The sequence below is a fragment of the Macaca fascicularis genome, chromosome 13 (assembly GCF_037993035.2).
Source record: "Macaca fascicularis isolate 582-1 chromosome 13, T2T-MFA8v1.1".
In the NCBI taxonomy this organism is placed as follows: Eukaryota; Metazoa; Chordata; class Mammalia; order Primates; family Cercopithecidae; genus Macaca; species Macaca fascicularis.
Genome location: NC_088387.1, coordinates 67,177,812 through 67,195,568, shown reverse-complemented (window position 1 = coordinate 67,195,568; position 17,757 = coordinate 67,177,812). Strand labels below are relative to the sequence as shown.

Genomic DNA, 17,757 nt, shown 5'->3' with positions numbered 1-17,757 from the left:
AATCTATGCATATTTCATTTCCTAAATATACAAGAATATATATGTAGGATCAGTTCCCCAAAGTAGGATCATAAAATCAGAAGGTACCGCATTTATCATTTTCATGGGTACTGCCCATTTACCTTCTGTAGAAACTGTAGTCGGTTACACTCCTGTCTACAGAGAATGAGTTCACTGACAAATATGTCATCGCACTTGGATTTTTGCCAACTAATAGATGACACATTACAGTATCTCCATGAAGCATCTCTTCATGTTTAAGACCCATTTGCATTTCCTGCTCTCTGAATGTTTTCTTCATGCCAGTTTCTGTGTTGGTTTGTTGGTTTTTTCTTTTTTTTTTTTTTTTGTTTGATGACTGTCATAGCTGAAAAAAATAACTCAACCAAAATATGTAGATGTAAGTAGGAGTGCATCATTGGCTCCATTTACCACATCACAATTCTCATTTTTAGATTTGCAAGGTTTTTGTTGAAATGTGGCTATTTCAGGCTTCACCTTCTTTAACATTAATTAGTTATTTTAACCACATAGGATGCCACGTTTTTATACTTTTTGAGTGTAAATGTCCCATGGTGAGAACTCTTACAGGCGATACATACATTGTATTCACATAGCAATGGGAAGTCGTTTTCAAAATGTGCTCTTCATGGCAGTTTCCCATTCATCATAAAAACTTTTATCTTTACCATGAGATAGCAGATTAGGTATTTATTTCTTGGACTATATCTGAATATGTCCCACTCAGATATCCCAGGCTGCCTCCAGGTGACGTTCCCTGACTAAACTCTCCTGCCTGTCTTCCTGTAGCATTTCATTTGTTTTATCATTCATAAAGAACTTAATAATGTAGTTGAACAGATTTATATAAAACTTGGGTTTTTGTGAGTTGGATCTCCCCAGTGAAATTGAGGGCTCCTTAAGGGACATGGGCCATGTTTTGACTCTGTGCTCCCTTTAGTGTGTGAGCAGAATGGAAGAGGGTGATGGTGGGAAGGCCACCATGGACTGACCTGGCTTATCCCCCACATGGCTTCACAGGTGAGGCAGCTGCAGGAGGATGCAGCCCGCCTCCAGGCGGCCTATGCGGGTGACAAGGCTGACGACATCCAGAAGCGCGAGAACGAGGTCCTGGAAGCCTGGAAGTCCCTGTTGGACGCCTGCGAGAGCCGCAGGGTGCGGCTGGTGGACACGGGGGACAAGTTCCGCTTCTTCAGCATGGTGCGTGACCTCATGCTCTGGATGGAGGATGTCATCCGGCAGATCGAGGCCCAGGAGAAGCCAAGGTAATGCTTTCAGCCCAAAGGAAATTGGACTCATTGGCCCTTGGTTAAAACGTAGGAATCTTCCAGAGAGAAGCAGGAGCCTTGAGAACAGTTCCTGCCTGAGTGAGAGCTTCAAGGCCAGAGAGGGGGTGGGGAGGTGCTTGGAGTGCAGCACCACTGCTTTGGTTACCTCGTGCACAGCATCACCAGGGAATGGGGGTGCCTGGGGTTACCAAAGCCTCTCCCATTCTCCCTACTCCTGGCTCCCATGTCCCACAGTCACTCAGGCCCTCTTGCCCACATCTGTGCTTGAAGTAGGACCTTGTGCTTCAAGTAGCCACATACCTTGAGCATGACTAACTGCCCTGTCTTTGCAATGAGATGACTTTTCTGAGTTATTTTTCTGTGCCTGTTTTTTGGATTAAAAACCACTCTATCCCTTTCCATGCACTTTACTAAAGGTGTCACCCTGAACATCTGCTTTAATATGGTGTCCTTGGGTTATTATTTAATATTTGTCCTATATTTGGCTTCGTTTCATGCAAATTAGTGAAGAGAAGTTAACAGTGGAACACAGAGGTACATATTTAACCTCCAGTTCACCCCTCTGCCAACTCCAGCCCCCACTGTAATTGAGAAACTATGCCGCAATAAAAGGGATTTTTTATGATATATATTTTTGAAGCAGTTGTATTTCCTTGATCAGAATCAGTAGGTTTTGATCCATGCTGGTCACTGCTTTCTAGGCTAGTTCCCATCCTGTGTATCTTTTTGTGTCTCAATAAGGAGACCGTATTAGCTGCTCTTTGATATGCATATCCTGAATCTTTGACAGCTAACTCATCAAGGTGCAATTGGGGCACCTGTTACTGCTTCTCTGCTTTCTAGAAAAGAGTCTTTCTGACTTGCATTTCAAAGGAAAAGTATGAACAGAAAACCATTGCTTTTTCTGGCACCCACCTGGCAAACATTTTGAATTATTCAGGCAGACACACAAAAACAAAAGCAGCCATATTCTGAAGTTTGGTTGCCTGGCTGGTCCTGAACTGTGCTGTCACTGTGCTTTGGCTCCAGTGGCCCAACCTAAGCTCAGTGAGTGATTCAGACCTGAAAGACCATCAGTTTCTTTCAAATTAATTGTGTGTTTTAAAACCTACAGATTTTTTGAAAAGTTTTATCTAACGGAAGCATCGTTTGTGTAATTTTAGGGATGTATCATCTGTTGAACTCTTAATGAATAATCATCAAGGCATCAAAGCTGAAATTGATGCACGTAATGACAGTTTCACAACCTGCATTGAACTTGGGAAATCCCTGTTGGCAAGAAAACACTATGCATCTGAGGAGGTAGGGTGCTACTTTGCTTTGGAGCTGCAGGATAAATGCAGCTGGTGTCAAGATGTAAAATGACTTTGTTTTATATGTGTGTGTGTGTGTGTCAGAGATAATGTGTTTACATTCATATACGCACACGTATGTTTTAAAACTCCTTTCCTGTGCATCTAGAATAATACAATTATGCAAGACTCCAGGCCCACGCTGGCAAATCTGTGGCACAGAAGACAATTTTTGAGGGCTGCAAAATGGACTCCCCTTCCTCCCCAGTCAGTACTCTTTTAGATGATGCCAATGTCCATTGACTATGCCCTAGATCAGTTTGCTGTTGAGTGCATGGTTGGTGATTCTGGTTAGGACAGTGGTAATAAAGAGGTCAATTATTAGTTGTGTGTGTGGCCCCCTGAATGGGAATGGGCGTCCTCTCCAAGAGGTCAGGGCTTTGTCCCTCTTGCTGTCCCTTTCCTGAACGTGTTTGCTGCAGGGAACCTCCTCACAACAAAACAGCTTTGGCAGGGCTTCCCCACCTTCCTCCTGCCGCTTCTGGAAGGAGCAGTGCTATGCTTTTCTTTCCTCTCCCAGTCCTCAGACAGACTGAGTAGTCCTTAGATATCTCCCAGCTTAATAGTGGTCTTTGCAGAAAATGTATTTTTCTAGTATAAAATGATCCCATCAAGAGGATGTGGTGCAGTCCATTAAGATGTCCCGGGGATTATCTTTTTCATACAGATCAAGGAAAAATTACTGCAGTTGACGGAAAAGAGGAAAGAAATGATCGACAAGTGGGAAGACCGATGGGAATGGTTAAGACTGAGTAAGGACGTACTTTGTTTATCTTTCTGCTCTTTTGGGTATCCGTGGAAAGCATGCACGTTTATTTTCCTGCTTTAATTCATTAATGTTATCACTTAAAGATTCTTTGGAGTTTTAGATGCCTTTTTAGTGCCCTGTTTCACCATTTCATGGTAAATATTATTTTTAAGAATCTTCCTATGGCATAGTCATTTTTCACCCCTTGATTGATCTCAGTGTCATAGGTGGGAATTGGATGTTCTTTAGGGATGACAATTTGGCACCTCCCTGGGAGAATACAGATAGAGGCCCTCTCCCCCATTTTTCTTCAAGAATTCTTGCTTCAGAGTCAAGGTGGAAAGTCGGTCTCATTAAGTCATATTTGGTGCTCTTAGTGGAATGTTGATAACATAATAAAATAAAAACCAACGTCTATTAAAATTTTGCTGTGAACGAGACATTGTTCTAAGTGGTTTTTAAATGTATTTCTGTATTTATTCCCCAAAGTAACCCTGTGAATTAGATTCTATTTTTAATTCTCATTTTATAAGGGAATATGTGAGCTAATACAGGGCTTGTAATGTACAGTATTAGGAATAGCATTTCATAATTGGTATGAGCACTAACAGCCCAACTCAAGCATTGCTTACCATGCTTTGCCATTCTGTGTTGGAGTTCTGGGCTCTGTCATGATGTTCTGACTCCATCTATGCGTGTTATGGGTGTTTACTAGAAACCAAATGCAAGGGCCTTTTCTGAAAGGTGTGACAGCACATTCTGTTGGGCCCAGAGCCCTCAGAAATCCCACTTTTTGACCATTCTTTGCAGGAGGATTTGGTCTGTATGTTTTGAGAATTGTGGGGCAGTTTCATTCAGCTCAGCAAAACCCACATTACACACTGAACCAGGCACCAGCTTGTATACCAGGGACACAGTGATGACATGCACAGTACCTGCCTTGAAAAGCCAACAAGTCCCTAGTGCAGAGGTGGCATCTTCTTCATGTAGTCATGTTGGGGGCTACCAAGGTGCTGAAAGCAGATAGCTAGCCAGCTCCTTGGGACGCCAACACTTCCCACAGTCCATTTTTTACCTCAGTGACCCCAGGCTTTGCTGCATGAAATGCAGTGAAAATCAGTGTTAACTATAGCACAAAGCCCGGTTCTAACGTACCTTCTCATAACTATGGTGGAACTAGTGTTCCCTCACAGGTGGAGGAACGGAATGAAACAGAGCGAAAGCCTTGGTCTCCACCATCTGTAGTGTTCCCATATCCTTCCCTCCCTCTAAACCCCCAAAATAAAATACTACTGCCCAAAAGAGGGCAAGTTAAGAATGCCTGCCCATCTGGCTAGGTGTAGATTGTGAATTCATGCAGGTCTCTGAAGGCTTAGCTCATGAAGTGGGGCCGAGTGAACAGAGCCTCTGTTCACTGTAGACCTGCGCCGGGCGGTATGATAGCTGCTGTCCCATGTGTGGCTCTTGAGAACTTGAAATGTCTCAAATTGAGATGTGCAGTGAATGTGTGCCATTAAATGCACATCAGATTTAGATTTAGAAGGAAAAAAGATTGTAATAGATCTCAATAGTTTTTTTCATATTGATTACATGTTATAATGATAATTTTATACATATGTGAAATACACTATCAAAGTTAATTTCACCTATTTTTTTTTACTCTTTTTAATGTGGCTACTGGAAAAGTGAAAGTTGCATGTGTGGCTCACATTACATTTACATTGGACAGGGCTAATTTAGAGTAGATGATAGACTGGTTATGCAGGTAGCCATCACCAGAGGGCAGCAGTACCAAGAGATAAGGCCATATGACTGCCCCATCACCTCCTGGTCAACATGTACTAACTCATGGTACCCTGTGCAGTTCTGGAGGTCCATCAGTTCTCAAGAGACGCCAGTGTGGCCGAGGCCTGGCTGCTTGGCCAGGAGCCGTACCTGTCCAGCCGAGAGATAGGCCAGAGTGTGGACGAGGTGGAGAAGCTCATCAAGCGCCACGAGGCATTTGAAAAGTCTGCAGCGACCTGGGATGAGAGGTTCTCTGCCCTGGAAAGGCTGACTACAGTAAGTGGCCACTGGGCCCTTTGCCTGTTGGTGCCATGGCAACTTTTTCTTCCTGCTTGCCTTTTAGACCAGGGAATTCACACGGTTGATCATTTTTGTTTTTTGTTTTTTGTTTTTTCAAGTAGTGAAGATCTTCTTAAAATGGGTGGCTCCTGTGGAGCAGGACCTAGGGAGAGGGTCAGGACTGTTACCTCCTCAGTCACATCCTGGGCATCTGCATTTATGATCCCTTATAATAGCTTCCTGCCTGGGGATTGATTGGTGGTGGTGGTGTTTTTCTCCAAATCTTTCATTCTCCCCTATCTCAAAAAAGCTTTGTTCTCGAGGTGGCATGGCCTCAAAATTTTCTTCAGTTTCAGAATTAGAATTCCCATCAAATAGAAGCTTAATCCTATTCTGTTGTTGAGTCCCCATTCCTGATCCTCTCTTCCGTCAACATAAAGGCCTTAGAATAGGATTTGTGCACTGGTGTTTCCTCTTCCAAGACTTTTGCTTTCCTGTAGAAAGCTGATCCTTTGCAGTGTACAAAATGGTGTTTCTGATTTCCAGTTCTGGGCATTTAAAATGTACCTGCATACATTTGTGTTAAAACAGAGTACTTCTGGTGCATCCATATGACTCATGAAATGGCTTTGTTTCAGTTAGACTATTCTGTGGCTTTTTAATGTGTTGTTTGGGTTTTGGCTGAACGCAGATCCCCACCACAGCACAAGCGGCTTCCTTGAGAATTATTGCAGCTCTGTCCCTGGTGTTTGTCTGAGCTCTCCTGGGGAGTCCAGCATGAACCCTCAGGCTCAGGTACTTTCCTCCTCAGCAGAGTTGAGAGTTGCATAGTTAATTTAGAAATTAAACCCAAGCTCCCAGGGGTCCTACAAACAGCTCACAGGAATTTTGCCAGCCCATGGAATAGACCATTTCCTGTAGTTTTAGGTTGTAGCTGCAGTTCCTGTGAACCTAATTCCATTTGGCTCACAATGTTAGAGCATCTTCTTGTCCAGTGTGGTCCAGTTTAGCAAACTAGACAGGAGGACTTCCTGAGTTCCTAGAACCTTTTTCTGCAAAGAGGCAGAGTTTGGGACTCTACCAAACATCACTCTGTTTTCTCTTAGTTGGAGTTACTGGAAGTGCGCAGACAGCAAGAGGAAGAGGAGAGGAAGAGGCGGCCGCCTTCTCCCGAGCCGAGCACGAAGGTTTCAGAGGAAGCTGAGTCCCAGCAGCAGTGGTGAGTCCCAGCAGCTCCAGAGGCTGGGCCCTTAGTCTCGGTGGCCAATGAGGTTTATGGGGCATCTTTCTGAAGCCTTGCATTTCTAGGCCTAACCACGTGCCCTGCCTACTCATTGCTTCCATAGACTGTTTAAAGTCTGTATAGTTACCCGAAATAATCTTGGAGGACACTGATCTGTCCACAGTCACATAGGTATGTAGGTGGCAGAAGTAGAATGTAGACAGTGCCCTTTCTCATCCTGTGTGCACACAAACAGTATGCTCAGAACTTCCATATGATTAAATGCATGGAGTGAACTGCCCAGATTTTAGGCCAGTGATTTTGTGGTGATGCTTTTTTTGAAAGTTCTAAGTAACTTCACACAGAGGGCAACAATTATTCTCTATTTCCAAAGGGCTGATTATTTTGCTATGGTAAGAGCTCCATGGCAACCTCTAATGCTGCCTTTATTTGGTGGGGCGGGGCATAGGGCATTCCTGTAGTCATATTTTCTATCTAGAGTCTATTTAAAACACTTGGAAGTTTCAGATTTAAAAAGAATTACATTATGTGAAAGGGTTGCTTGTAATAAAATTGAGTGATGATGTTCTCCCACCCTCTCTTACTATTTCCTCTTTCTCCTCTTCTTCCTTTCCCTTCCTCCTCTTTTCCCGCCCTTCCCTAACAGGGATACTGCAAAAGGAGAACAAGTTTCCCAAAACGGTTTGCCGGCTGAACAGGGATCTCCACGGGTTAGTTACCGCTCTCAAACCTACCAAAACTACAAAAACTTTAATAGCAGACGGACAGCCAGTGACCAGCCATGGTCTGGACTGTGAAGTTCACTACCATTTGTCAAGAATCAGCCTTTCCAAATCCTCTGGGTTTTGACCTTTTGGCTTCCACTTCACCCAAAATGTTAAAATTTTTACTTAATTCATAGCCTTCCTTGGTTTCATATTTGTTTGCATTTAATTCATGTTTGAGTCTCTTAACTGATGGATGCCCAGCTGCCTTAAAGCACCATACTTATTTTTTGTTTATTTATTGTGAGCTTTTTACTTTATTAAGATTTTACAGCGAAACCCTTACATGAGTAATTGAAATGAAATTAAATGAGATTACAGCATAATGAAGAAGAAAACTAGAATCTAACAGGTATGACACATTCAGTTATTCTAACAGGACACAGTACTGTGCTATATGTAGCCCCCTTTCCAGATGTTATTAACCTGTAGTAGTTTACTATTAACTAGGAAGACTGGTGTATGAGGAGGGAGACATTCTATAATAAGATTAAAACCTAAAGTCAGCTGTGTAACATTCCATGAAAGATGCATTCATTCATTGAAGATGACAAAAAGGGAGTTGGATATATTCTGGAAGCTGTTTTAATTGTAGGCACACAATCTCAAACGTTTTGAGACCCTTGGGTCATTTATTACTTTTTACAAACCAGTTCCTCTCTAACTTTTTTTCTGCCAATTCCTGAATTGAAAACTGTAGGCTTCCTTGCACAGATGTTGCAGCCAGCCTCAGGAGTAAAGTGCCCACTGACTGCTGCCGCCACCTCTGTCTCGCTCCCTGTCAGTGCTGCGGCACTTGGGACACAGCAGGTGACAGCGGTTCTCAGCATGTTTTAGAAGCCTGCCTCACAGACTTCCGTGCCTCTCCATTCAGCCGATGACTTCAGGGTGTCAAACTGTTTTAATTTTTCAAACAAATGGAACAGAAGCCATTGTGGTTCATCCTGATTACTTGAACGTTGCACTTGGTGGACCGTGCCTGGGAGCGCTCGCATGCCCCCTGGCTTCAGAAGTCATGTCAGTGTCTCTGTAGACAAACTCCACTCTACATCTTGGATTAGTCTTCTGATTCATTGTTCATTTCCTCAAGACTTTTTGTGGAATTATCTGATAAAGGAAGCTTTTCGGATGGTATCTGTCAGGACACCAGCATGAATTGAAAATGTTTTCACAAAAATCCTTTTCCTTAGAAATAAAAGCTGGTGACAGAGATGGTTTCCTAGTACTGATAAAAAGAAAACCAAATCCATATTATACATCAAAGCCTTGTGAGACATTCACTTTGCTCCTTTGCCATATTTAGATGTGTTAGTGGAATCAGAAACCTGTTTTGATATGTGTTCTCCATGAGTTAAGTCTGATTTGTCTTTTTATTTCATGATGCATGTCTTTTTTTTTTCTTTTGTCAGGATAACGTCATATAGCATCTTGTTTGTTTTTCCTTATCTCTATGTACATATCTATCTACTTCTGACTGTAGATGGGTATATAGATAGATGCCAAGCTTCTTATGTTCTGGGGGTAGTGTGCATCATTATTGGGTCTCTGCCTTAAAACACATCAAAATTCATTTTAGAAAAAAAAACTGCTTTGTCTTTGGTCATTAGGGAGCTCTAATGTGTGTTTCTGGCTCCAAATTACATTTTGTGTTTCATTGATCTATATGTATATATGTGATGTTTTCATATATATATGTGTGTGTTTAAATTTTGTATCACCAGGACTGATACCCAATTTGACACTTTTTGTATCTAGAAGACCCTCCAAAAAAGGAACCACATAAGCACACAAGAAAAGAGTGCTATGATGCTTTTAGCATTTGCTATCATGCCTATTTTTATCTAGATTTTTTAATGTAGCATGTCATAACAAAATTTTAATTACAATTGGATTGTATTAGAAGAAGAAAAAGTATTTTTATTGTTTTGAGTGATGATGCAGAGACTCAATGAACTTGAAAATAGCATTGCTTTGTGCACTTTGAAAACCAATCAGGTGTTTTCTGTGCTACTAGTTGTCACGTTGCATTTATGTTCACCTCCTGATTTAAGTATCTCGGGTGTGCCCAGCCACTAAAGCACTCTGGACTAATCGCTAAAGAGAAGCAACGTGGGGTGGGGTTGCAGGGGATGTGTTCACATGTACCCATCATTTGATCATAGCACTGTGATTGCTTTTGATGTGTGTCTCTAGTGGTGTGTTGTCTGTTGGCATGCTTAAAGCACATGTCCATTAAAATTCATTTTGTTCCTTTTATTTTCCTTGTTTTCTTGGTTAGTGATTCATTTGCATAAACATTAATGATCTCTGCATACTGGTTTGGGGTTTTCTCTTTCCTTCTAACTCTAAAGAAAAAATTTTTGCTGCAGAATTATCCTCAGAAGAGGCTTCCCTGGCCTTCATCTACCTTGCAGTCTGACCAAGTATGATAAATTTTAGCTGTTTTAAGGAAACATCTCTCTACCCAGGTCATTGCTGTCACTAGCAGCTTTCAAGTCAAACCTGCAGCACTAAATTTTTTTTTAACCTGGTTTCTCTACATACTAACCCCATGTCTCTCTGGACTCACACCTGGCTCAGGCCTTCCAGACCAAACTCATACTTCCTCCTCACCAGAAGTCTCCTGAAATCTCACACTAGAGAGGATTTATCACCTTTAAAGTCCATTCACATTGTTTTGACTGAGGGTTTTGTTTTTTGGGTATTTCCCGTCCTGCACCTCTCCTTTAAAAGTGAAAAGAGAGAGAATGGTTTAAATAGTCTGTTGCTCATAAGCACGTATCTGCAGTCTGTCACTTGCAAGGCCTGGGTGATCATCATGCAGCACTCGTGCACACACACACCCCCACATCTCTTTTTGTCCTAATAATCCATTTTCCACATTGCCATGAGGGTAAAGGGTTCCAATCAAAACCACCCTTAAACTGTATAGTTTCTAGTCTTCCCTCAGCCCTGATGCTAATTATGATAGTTTGCATAGACATAACTTAAACTTGTGATTCCCCCTCCTTCTAGAGCTTTTTTTAGCCCTTTTCCCCCCAAAAAATTAGTTTTGTTCAAAATCAAGCATTGGGCCCAGCCATTAAGATAAGACCTAATAAGTGAGAGATCCAGTTCCCAAGAGTTGATAGATCCAGGTGTTCACATGGTGGTGGCCAGTCTACCATTTATCCCGTCAAGGTTGTTACTGCTAATTTGGTGTCACTTTGGTCCTGGGCAGCAGTGGTGGGCGACGTATCTAATGAGCGTGCCATTGACTTCTCCATGTTTGTCTGTGTACGAGGGGTGCAGGTTGTCTGTAATCCACTAAAGTGTCAGCCACACCCAGCTTTAGTAACTCGCTAATCGCACACCCTGGGTGTATCAGCCAGGGGCTGCTACAGTTAATGGTACACAGTTGATGGTACACAGGCTGAAAATGATAATGAATCAAGACCCTACTACATTTCCAAAGCCGAAAAGCCATGAGGGTTACAATTTAAATGAGCTTGGGAAGGAACGCTCCCGAAGACGTCTCCAGCCTGAAGGGTCAGAGCCGCTGGAAGCCTGGCTGTCTCTGGGCTTTCTCGTCTCAGTGCAGCAAGGCACCGTGATCAACCAACCCGTGATGGGGAAGGCCCTGGTTCTGTCTTTGTTTGGGGGTAAATAGCTGTGTGGTGTTGAGTGACTGTGATTGGCTTTTCCAGCTCCTTTAACACAAACTACAACCCACTCACGATACAACTTCGGCAGATGTGGTCAAATTGATGTTTGTTGACTTGCCTCATTTCCTTCCAGCTCTTAAGTTCCAAAGTCTAACTGGGATGGTAGATGTGAAATGCATGATTGTCGTCCTAATTTCTGCATGTGTTTATGACAATGTGTTGAGGGGAGGGGGAGGAGAGCCAGAGAACATTTTCAGGAACCAAGGTCTTTCCTTGTCTTACTCTGGGGGAATGCCATGTAGCTCTGGTAGAGTTGTCTATCGGTCTGTTTGTGAATGCCCTTTCGCTTAAACTTCCAGCCCTTCTGGTGGCATCCTTGATCGTAAGGTGGCTGCTGTATAACGTCCACTCTCTTTCATATTTAATATGTGTGATTGTTACTGTTGTCTTTTTGTTTTAAAGTAACCATAAGAGGAGATGATCTGAGTTATATTTATTGATCAGAGGAATAGAGTGCAGTAAAACTCATACTGGCATTTCGCTTTTCTTATTTCCCTGTAAACGGGCGGGTATTAATCCATTCCCACCTTCTAATGTCCTTGGTGTCCAGCTGGCTTTGTGGGTGTGCAATGGTTTTACTGTACTGCCTCGATCTCTGCCAGGCATTTATACACAGCCACATGTGCGAGTCAGGTAGAGCGTATGTATGTGGTCACCCCCATGGCTCACGGAGTTAGCTGAATGGCCTCTCCGCTGTCCCTAGATGGCAGAAACGGTGGATACAAGTGAAATGGTCAACGGCGCTACAGAACAAAGAACGAGCTCTAAAGAGTCCAGCCCCATCCCCTCCCCGACCTCTGATCGCAAAGCCAAGACTGCCCTCCCAGCCCAGAGTGCGGCCACCTTACCAGCCAGAACCCAGGAGACGCCTTCGGCCCAGATGGAAGGCTTCCTCAATCGGAAACACGAGTGGGAGGCCCACAATAAGAAAGCCTCAAGCAGGTAACAGCAGCAGAGCCTGCCACAGTAAGATGGGAAGTCAGCCTCTGAAGGGATAAGGTGGGCCACTCTTGAATTGGAAGAGAAGTATGTGCTCATGTAGTTTTATTCCTTTGGTAGCTTCCTGGACATTGCATTCTTCTTGGGCTGACGCTGGAAAGCAGGAGTAGAATGCTGGTTATTCACTGAGAGAAGGAAGAGTTGAGTTTGGATGGGAGTAGCTAGACGGGGCTTTAGTAGTTTGTCTGGAGAAGGAATTTGCTAGGTTGAGACTGAAGAGTCTTCTTTACCTTAAGTGAATGATTTCATTTAGGAATCCTCGTGGGTTTTTTGTAAAAAGCCATTCACCAATTTCCCCTGCCCTGATCTCCATATCAACCTTTATATATATATATTCATTGTCTCTCAACAGCCCCAATTTTTTTGTTTAACAGATGGGGAACCAGAGGCTCTGAGCGGTTAATAAAGCTCACTTTCTGTGGAAACCTAGTAAATGGCAAAGCTGGAATAGGAAACTGCAAAGCCTATGTGCTTAACTAGTAAACTCAACCGCCTGGGACCACCATGTCTTATTGTGCAGTTTGTTTGCTGTGCAAGGCGATCAGAATATCTAAGAACTGCCATTCGCATTGAGGACAACATAGGGATTTATATATTAATACATGTTGGTGTAATACAGGCCGGTGTTCTGTTAAAATTAGTATATTAGGGCAGTTTGCCATACCATAGGGGAAAAGCCACTTTATTCTAATTCACCCAAAGGTACCATAAGTGCTGATGGCTCTGGGTCTGTCTTTCTGTCAAGTTGCCAAGTCACATAAGTAATAAACCTGCAGCTGGAGGAGCTGCTGCTGGAGGACAGGCATATTTCAGACAAGGAGCATGGCCTGTAACCCATGACCATAAGAGGGCGCTACAGCAGAGAGTACTAAACACCAATCAAAGTGAGCTCAGAGTACAAGAGAGTAACTTGCTTTTCTCCAAAGTAAAAGAGAAGACGTAGCCCTCAAACACCTGCCCTGTGCCCTGTCCCCAAACTCTCCATGGAGAAATTTTTTCTGTTGTTTAGTGTTAGCAGAATTTAGGAAGGGCTTGTAATAAGGAAGGTTGAGGGTTGGGCGGGATCACACTGTGTTGTGTGAGGATCATTTTCATGTTAATGAAATGTTTAGTTCTTCAAGGGGAATGTGGTAGAGCCTTTATCTCCCCTGCCCTTTTTTTTTAAACTGCTCAGGTCCTGGCACAATGTTTATTGTGTCATAAATAACCAAGAAATGGGTTTCTACAAAGATGCAAAGACTGCTGCTTCTGGAATTCCCTACCACAGCGAGGTCCCTGTGAGTTTGAAAGAAGCTGTCTGCGAAGTGGCCCTTGATTACAAAAAGAAGAAACACGTATTCAAGCTAAGGTGAGAGTTGCCATGCTTCAGGGCTGCCAGAGTGGGTTTGCATTTACTTCCACTCTGAAGGTTGGTTTTCTTAGACAGCTGCTGTGATTAGTTTGTTCTCTCTTCTGCCATTTTAAATCCCCAATAAAGTGAAAAACCAGTTTGGCACATGTCTCAGGCTGAATTCTTTGGCAACTGTGGCCAGCCACCAGCTTCCCTGTGGTTAACAGTACAGCTGAGCATTGAAGGATAAGGAGCTTTTGATTTTATAACCAGGCACTTACTGTTCCCTAAGACTTAAAGAGAGCTAGTCACATTTCACAGTTTAAGAGAGGCTTTGAAAAATAGTTTCCCCATCTTTTCAGCTTATCCCGACCCAGGAGATGCTATTCTTTGCTCATGAGTTATCTGGAGATGGGTCAAGTGAGTCATCCTGGAGCTGGATGGAGACAAACAGGAAATGTTTGGATGGGGCCTGGGACCCTGTCCTCCCCTGACTCTCCCAGTAGATGCTCCAGCTGCCTCAGAACCATCTAGTTCCAAATATCTCTACCCTGTAGGATACATGTACCTCCCTACAGAGTGGGGCTAATCTCAGAATTTCTCCTCACACTTGGAAGTAGGCAGAATAATTATTTTATCTTTTAAAAATGTAAAAAATAAACATTTTAGTGGTTAGGATGCTTGTTTACTGATTTGCACTGTTGCTTTGGGATCTGAAAAGCTTTGGTCTTCATTTATTTGTATGTTTCATGCCAGTTGGACTAGGCCAAGGGCTGCAGAGGAGAGAGTGTCAAATGATTTGATTTATTGAGCTCTGCTGCTGCGCAGTACAGGCAGGCTGTTTGGGTCCTGGAACACTTTACATTTTGTAAGACAGTGCACCGGCAGCTTGGCTCTTTGGCTGCTTTCCCCTTTGTACTCCCTTCATGCAGCTTCAGAGAACTGGGATATTAGTGAACGGTAGCTACCCTCTGCTACTCAGCAGTACCCTCTTACTCTCCGCAGCCACAGAGTGAACCTGTGACCCCTCCAAGCCTAGGGAGCTCCCAGTGTCACACTAATAGGGCTTCTTAATTCTAAGACATACAGTAGAAGAAAAGTTGAAGAGACATTTTCTGTTTGCCTATTCTGAGACTCTGGAACGTGAATGTAGGGGATACAAGCTCAGTAGCAGAATGTCAAAAGGGCTCGTTGTGTTCAAAAGCTTTCTCCTGAATTCAGTTTAGACCAGTAAGTGATCAGGCATCCACAAGTGAGTTTTATCACAATAAAGCCAAATGTTATGTTTGGGTTTTTTTTAAATCCTTCCATTTGATTGAAGCACAGGCTCCCCGTGTGTATCATTGGTGCGATTTTATGGCTTCTTGATCTCCAGGGGTCCGTTGCTGGGCCTGGGCAGGTCCCCAGGCTTGTTGGTGACATATGCAGGTTGACACTTCTGTTTTGACTCCTGTGGTCTGCTTCTGTCCTGTGTGGGATATGGGAGTTGGGGGATTTTTATTTCTCTGTAACTAAGTGGTGACTAACTTTCTTCCTTGAAATTACAGACTAAATGATGGCAATGAGTACCTCTTCCAAGCCAAAGACGATGTAAGTTTCTAAATGTTATTTCTCTCCAGTACTTAGGAGTTTGCAAGTGTTTGTGGGATGATGGGCTTTATTCAGAATGTTCTTCGCGTAAATGATGATCAGTGATGGTTTCTATCATTGGGCTCCAGTCACCAGCACTAGAAGGTGTTTGGTTCTGTCTCTAGAAGGCAGTGAATATGATCTCGCTGTCCCTTTGCCGAGGCAGGATCCCTTGAAGTCGATGGAGGGAATCTTTGCTCATCCCCTCCCAGGGATGAGGCACAGTGAGGTGGTCCCAGGACTGGTTGTGGATCATGATGGGACCCCCGCTGCACCCTGTGCCCGTAGCCAGCTGTTTAATGGGTGTGTACCTCACCTCAAGGAAAGAGAGGGTCCATTGATGGAAAAGTAACACCTATAATGCCCTTAAATGTGAAAAAGCACCTTCTAGGATGGGATCTGACCACCTCACAGATTGAGACCAGTCTTCCAGCTCTTACAAGTTTGTAGGGCCACTTACTAGGTGATGAGTAGAACTGAATTTTCATGAGAAGCTGAACCAGGTTCCCTCTCCTATACTGATAAGGCAGAGGTGCATTTGGGGACAGTGCCCAGAAGTGACTCTGCTCACCCCTCAGTTGGCCAGGTGTGCCATTCCCAAGCCTTGGCTCCAGAACCCCTCCCACCTAGCCCTCTTAGTTGAGTCTTACCTGTGTCCCTTCCTCTGTCCAGGAGGAAATGAACACATGGATCCAGGCCATCTCTTCGGCCATCTCCTCTGATAAACATGAGGTGTCTGCCAGCACCCAGAGCACGCCAGCATCCAGCCGGGCGCAGACCCTCCCCACCAGCGTCGTCACCATCACCAGCGAGTCCAGTCCCGGCAAGCGGGAAAAGGACAAAGAGAAAGACAAAGAGAAGCGGTTCAGTCTTTTTGGCAAAAAGAAATGAACTCCTTTCCTTCACCTCCTGCCCTTCTCTTACCTTTTCAGTGAAATTCCAGCATGCAAGCTCAGAACCAACACATTACTCTCTGTGCCTAATGTTCCTCAATGTGGTTGATTTTTTTTTTTTTTTTTTTTTTTTTAATTTATAGAGCATTTCTGGGGGGTGGGGGAAACACACCTAAACACTTTATCTCCAAGTTACAAAAGTTTGAGGTGCAGAGGGAAGGCCAGATTTTTTTTAATGAAATTATATAGATTAGATCTCAGTATTTAAACTGTTCCTCAATTTTGTGAGGCTGTGTTGGAAATAACCCGCCTCTAGTGCTGTTGGTATGCAAGGCAGCGGTGCTTAATCAATATTTCCTGTGCTTACCAGAGACGAAATGTACCAATATCCTGACACCATTCTCTCTCCATTTACTTCCGGTGGTTACCCTGAGTCTTGACTATTAGAAGTGCCCAAGATGGGGCTAACCTTTATTAAACAGATCACATATTATGATCTTGCTGCAGCCACAGTGCAGCTCCACATTAACTCTACAGACCAAACCATTTGTATCTGGCATCACTTACTAACACATGACATGCGGCTTTTCTGCATCAACTGCTATGACGGTTAAGAATGTCAGTATACAAGAAGGAATAGAAAACTGATACTGTTTTAAATAATCTGTAATTTCAATTTTTTTTTTTTTTTTTTTGCTGAAATACATTATATTGTATGTTTGAGATAATTCTAGTACAAAGTATAATAAAACTAGATGTATAATAAACCCTTTAAATCATTGGTAAGTGTACAAGTGGTGGAACTGAAGCATTTACTGGACAAAGTAATGTTACTTTAATGGTTACTTGCTCGTGCGTTGCCACACTGTGTTATAATTTGCTTCATTTCCTTGCTATTTGATACATAGTGTGCATTTCTCTGTCACTGTAACTATTGTAATGACAAATTTTCATCTTACTGCACAATCAAAATGACATTGATAGGAATGAACTCCAGAGGCTGGGCCTGAACAGGGAGGTGGTCGCTCAGGCCTGGTGCTCAGTCGTACGACCTGTACCTCTCAACTTTTGCCCTATCTGTTAAATATATGCTATGTCATTAAATGCTTTTAAATCTAGCACGGTGACTAAGTGTTGTTCTTCCTCTGCTGCGTGTGCAAGCCCAGTAGGGAAACTGCAAAGGGAGAAATGACAAACAGGAAACATTTTATAACCAGTCTGGGCTCACTTTTGCATTTTTTATGCATGTCTGGTGCACAAGCTTTGAAAACTACAGCAAACAGTAATAAATGTGACTGTTTTGTAGTTACACATTCAGGCTTTATCTTTTATTTATGAAAAAGTTACCAGAGCACTTGTGAAATGTGAGCTCTGAGATAGGGGTTGGCAAATTTGTTCTGTAAAGGGACGGAGATAGTAAATATTTTAGGCTTTGTAGGCCGTAACTGTCTCTGTTGCTCAACTCGGCTGTTGTGTAATACAAAGGCAGTCATTGACAGTATGTGAACGCCTGGGCATGGCTATGTTCCAGTAAAATTATTTAGGGACACAAATTTGAATTTCCTATACTTTCACATGCCATATAATATTTTGATTTTTTTGTAATGATTTCAAAATGTAAAGTCTACTTTATACAGATCAGACCAAAAAGGAAAAAAAAAGTAACAGGCAACAGATCAGGTCTGGCCCATGGGCCATAGTTTGTGACTTCAGCATAGAGT

General features: G+C 43.0%; 1 protein-coding gene across 12 annotated transcripts in view; it reads left to right on the top strand.

Annotated features, from left to right (window-relative positions):
* The window catches only part of SPTBN1 (spectrin beta, non-erythrocytic 1), a 214,887-nt gene extending 197,733 nt beyond the window's left edge, over positions 1 to 17,154 (top strand). For 9 of the 12 annotated variants that reach the window (XM_065527088.1, XM_045369324.2, XM_065527084.1 and 6 more), the window contains 10 exons: positions 1,042 to 1,286; positions 2,474 to 2,612; positions 3,330 to 3,414; positions 5,275 to 5,471; positions 6,581 to 6,693; positions 7,364 to 7,427; positions 11,889 to 12,127; positions 13,359 to 13,532; positions 15,062 to 15,104; positions 15,816 to 17,154. In XM_065527088.1, the coding sequence (XP_065383160.1) occupies positions 1,042 to 1,286; positions 2,474 to 2,612; positions 3,330 to 3,414; positions 5,275 to 5,471; positions 6,581 to 6,693; positions 7,364 to 7,427; positions 11,889 to 12,127; positions 13,359 to 13,532; positions 15,062 to 15,104; positions 15,816 to 16,034 (1,518 nt within the window). In that variant the 3' untranslated portion in view covers positions 16,035 to 17,154. Of the gene's footprint in view, positions 1 to 1,041; positions 1,287 to 2,473; positions 2,613 to 3,329; positions 3,415 to 5,274; positions 5,472 to 6,580; positions 6,694 to 7,363; positions 8,685 to 8,890; positions 11,123 to 11,888; positions 12,128 to 13,358; positions 13,533 to 15,061; positions 15,105 to 15,815 lie in introns of those variants that run through there. The other 3 variants (XR_012422380.1, XR_012422381.1, XM_005575876.5) reach the window with 2 other exon arrangements.
* The last annotated feature ends 603 nt before the right edge of the window (positions 17,155 to 17,757 follow it).